Below are 3,744 nucleotides of genomic sequence, written 5' to 3'. Positions count from 1 at the left end.
CGACGAGGAGGTCCGGCGAGGCCTGGCCTGGCTGGCTGAGCGGCCGCGGTCCGCCCGCCGTTGTGAGCTGCCTTGCCTGCCTGCCTGTCTCTCTTCTGTTTCGGGCCCCGACCCCACTCTCTCTCTGGCTGGCGGGCAGCCAGGCAGGCAGGCGAGCACAGCAGCGTCAGGCGGCAGGCGCGTGAAATCTCGTTGGCTGCTGGCCTGCTTGCCCCGCACGCCCGCCGCCGCCTAGCTTTCGCTTCGCTTCCGGCCTGGCTTGACCTGGCCTGGCCTGGGCTGGCCTGACCGCCTCTCCCCCCTTTTTGGATGGAAGACTCGCGAGCGTGCGTGGGGCCCATGCGGCGTGCTGCTCCAGCCCAGACCCGCGGCTGAGCGGCTGGCCCCTCCAGCCTGGCCTGCTGCCTCTGGCCCCATCATCCTGCCCATCAGCCAAGCCGATGTCGCCCTCATCCTCCATCCTTCCTGCATCCAGCTCTCCCGCCATCCTGCTTCCCGCACTCCCTCTCTCTCTCTCTTCCTCAAGGCTGCCCTTCCATCGTCGGGCTCGTCTCCTTCCCACCACCACCACCACCACCACCACCATCGTCGTGACAGCCGCTCCTCGCCCCCTCCACATTCCCGGGCCGGACCGCCGTAGAGCATATACCCTCCGCCGCTCGCTCCGCTCTTTCTCTCCTTGCCTCTCCTTCTGACGTCATCGCCTGGTCGCTGATCCTTCAGCGCTTCACCGTCCTTCACCGACATGAGCACCTCTGTGAGTCCGCCGCTACAGATGCCAGGCCTGTCCTTGTCGCTTCGGAGTGGTGAGGGCGCACATAGAGAGCGGGCGAGCGGATCCTGATCAGACCTGTCCTTGCGTCTCCTGACCTCTGTCATTCCCTCGAGAAAAGGCCAAGGCCGAGCAGTATGCACGCGAGCTCGACTCGGCGCGGCTCCGCGGCGACTGGACGGCTGATCAGCACAGCCAGTCATCTAAGGTTGCGCTGCCCTGGTCCGAACTGACCCGCAAGTTTGCCAAGCACAACCCCGAGCGAGCCTGTGAGTTCGCCGCCGCTACCTTGCGCCTGACTTGCACCGTCTGTGCGCTCTGAGAGGATGCCCATGTGCTGAAGCGAATGCATGCTCTCTGCTCCCCCAACGACAGCCCACGCCAAGCTGGCGACGGCCGAGCAACAGCTCAAGGCGAACCTGCACCACTTCTACGCCGAGGCGGGCCACACGGATGCAGTCCATACGGGCGACTTCCGGTCACGGATCTCGTCCAGCGACACGACAAGGTTCCCGCCCGCGCTGAAAAAGGGCGAGAACGGCGTGGGTTGGTCGAGCGAGGCGGTGTCTGAGCTGGCCGACACGATGCTCGAGTTCAAGGGCGACGGCCGGCAACGCTTCGCCGCCATCTCGCTGCGTGCCCTGGCCCTGTTTGCGCTCGGCCGCGACGAGGACGCCGTCGACCTGCTCCACCGCGAGCGGTTCATGGAAGAGGCCCCCGCTGCCGCCGACGCCGCAGAAAGTGGCGATGGCTACTTTGCCGCGCTGGTCCTCCAGGGCTTCGTCGTCTACGGCATGGCCAACGAGCGCCTCCACGTCGCCAAGCAAGAGGCTGGCTACATTCCCTTTGCGCTGGCGGGCTATGCGCGGGCCATCGACCTCCACGAGGCGGCGCGCGGCGGCAAGCGGGCCAATGCGCTGCGGGGCCTGCCCGCCGACGAGATTGAGCGGTGGGCCGAGACGGCCCTCTACCGCAACGCGCTCCTCTGCCTGCGCCACAGCGACTTTGGTCACAGCCTCAATGCGCTGCGCGCCTACCATGCCCACGCCAGCCGCTGGCCCACCGACTTCCGCCTGCCGCAGCGCAACGTCGTCTACCGCTACTATCTCGAGGCGCTCAACCGATCCGCCGAGGCGGGCGCATACACGGACCCGCCGCCGACGCCGCCAAAGAGCCAGGAAGACTGGAGGAGCATGGCCTACCAGCAGTCGGTGGCCGCCACGGTCGCGTCGCGCGTCCAGGTGCGCGACTTTGAGTCGGAGCGCATCAAGCTCGACCCGCTGGCCCGAAGGCCCAGCCCGGCGTTCAGCGCCAAGCGCGTCACCTCGCGCACCGTCTCCAAGCGCCGCCCGGCACATCACCGCGCGCTGCGAGCGCCCTCTCCTTCGTGGTCCAACGAGGCGCTGACGCTGCAGCGGTCCGCCGCCGCCTCGCTCCTCAAGGCCTCCGCGTTTCCCAAGGCCGGCACGATCAACGCGGCCGTCCTCGATTTTGCTGATGAGCTCATCCGCGGTTGGGAGCTCAACGGCGAGCTGGGCGGACAGCAGGCCGACGACGTCGTCGAGGTGAGTCATGACAATTATGCAGCGCGAGGTGGATCGGCACCCGTGAATCGGTTCCTGCTTCGACCCTAGCTGACCTCGTACCTCGCGCGCGGCATGGCTGCGATCATCTGTTGCCCCCGCTGCGTCCCTGCAGATTCTCTACAGCCTCGTTGGCCTCACGTTCCACTCGCAGCGCATCGCCCGCCACCTCGTCCGCCTCCTCTTCGCCGCCGAGGCCCACGACGAGGCCAAGCGCGCGCTCCAGGCCTATATCCAGATTGTCGAAAAGGCGCGCGAGGCCGATCAGGGAACCACGGCCGCCCAGGTCGCCAGCACTCAAGCCGCTGCCGGCGGCGACGCAGGCAGGGCCCAGACCGAGTCAGCGGCGTCGCGCGATGCCATCAAGGATGTCGACGACGACGCAACCTATGCCCGCACGCTGGCATTTGGCGCCTACGCCGTCGGCCGGTACTGCGGCGACTACACGACGGCCGACTCGGTGGCGCGCAAGGGCCTCAAGCTGGTCGACGACCCCAAGCGCGGCCTCGATGCCAGCCTCGTGGCTCTCGTCAAGAGGGTGGCCGGCAGCACCCGCGCGGCGCTTGCGGTCCAAGGTGAGTTCCGGCAGACGGCCGATGAAGGGGTGTCACGCCCTCTTTGATTGCGTCAGCGATGTTAGCGAAGGTTCTGTACACGACGGCTGGCTGACGCTCGGCTCGAGCCTTCCTCTGGCTCTGTCCTCGCATCCTCCCCTCTGCCTCGGCTTGTACCATTCCTTGCCCCGCTGCAGCCGAGCCGTCGCGGCGTACCGAGCTGCAGTCCGAGGCGCTGGCCCTCCTCACGGCTTCGATCCAGCTCGACGGCCAGTCGTCCGAGGCCTACTACGCGCTGGGCTACCTCCAGGCCGAGACGCGCGACATTGCCGGCGCCATCCACTCGGCCCGCAAGGCCGTCGAGCTCGAGCCGGCTGATGTCGACGCCTGGCACCTGCTGGTGCTGCTCGTTTCGGCCCAGAAGCGCTTCAAGGATGCCTTCCGCATCGCCGAAGTCGCCATCGCCGAGGCCGAGGCAGACGACAAGGCGGCAGCAGCGGCCTCGGCCTCGTCGACGCCGGGCCCGACCGCCAACGGAGCGGCGGCCGTCAAGGGCAACGGGGCACCGGTGCCGGCGCCGGCTCTAGCGGCGGCGACGCCCATCGCCTCGCCCGCGGTCCAGGTGGATGCGCCGAGCCAGCTCCTCAGCGTCGACTACCCGCCGACGGCGGCGCAGCGCAGCGAGTCGCTCCTCCGCCTCATGCTCACTTACACGGCACTCGAAGAGGCGCTCGACGGCGTCGAGAGCGCCATCGAGGGCCAGCGGGAGCTCTTCGCCTTCTTCCACCGCCGATTCCCCTCGGCCGCGGCGGCAGCCGCAGCAGCTGCGTCGGCG

The 3,744-nt window shown here is 68.3% G+C and overlaps 1 protein-coding gene across 1 annotated transcript in view; it reads left to right on the top strand.

The window, feature by feature from the left end:
• Nucleotides 1–745: 745 nt before the first annotated feature.
• Nucleotides 746–3,744, top strand: part of PFL1_02645 (uncharacterized protein) — a gene marked incomplete at both ends in the record, with an annotated part of 4,247 nt that continues 1,248 nt past the window's right edge. The window contains 5 exons of the mRNA XM_007880159.1: nucleotides 746–757; nucleotides 894–1,041; nucleotides 1,148–2,337; nucleotides 2,471–2,930; nucleotides 3,107–3,737. Of these exons, the coding sequence (XP_007878350.1) occupies nucleotides 746–757; nucleotides 894–1,041; nucleotides 1,148–2,337; nucleotides 2,471–2,930; nucleotides 3,107–3,737 (2,441 nt within the window). The remainder of the gene's footprint in view (nucleotides 758–893; nucleotides 1,042–1,147; nucleotides 2,338–2,470; nucleotides 2,931–3,106; nucleotides 3,738–3,744) is intronic.

The sequence above is a fragment of the Pseudozyma flocculosa genome, assembly GCF_000417875.1.
Source record: "Pseudozyma flocculosa PF-1 unplaced genomic scaffold scaffold00007, whole genome shotgun sequence".
Lineage (NCBI taxonomy): Eukaryota > Fungi > Basidiomycota > Ustilaginomycetes > Ustilaginales > Ustilaginaceae > Pseudozyma > Pseudozyma flocculosa.
The sequence above is the reverse complement of the archived record's forward strand: the minus strand, read 5'-3'. Positions and strand labels throughout refer to the sequence as shown.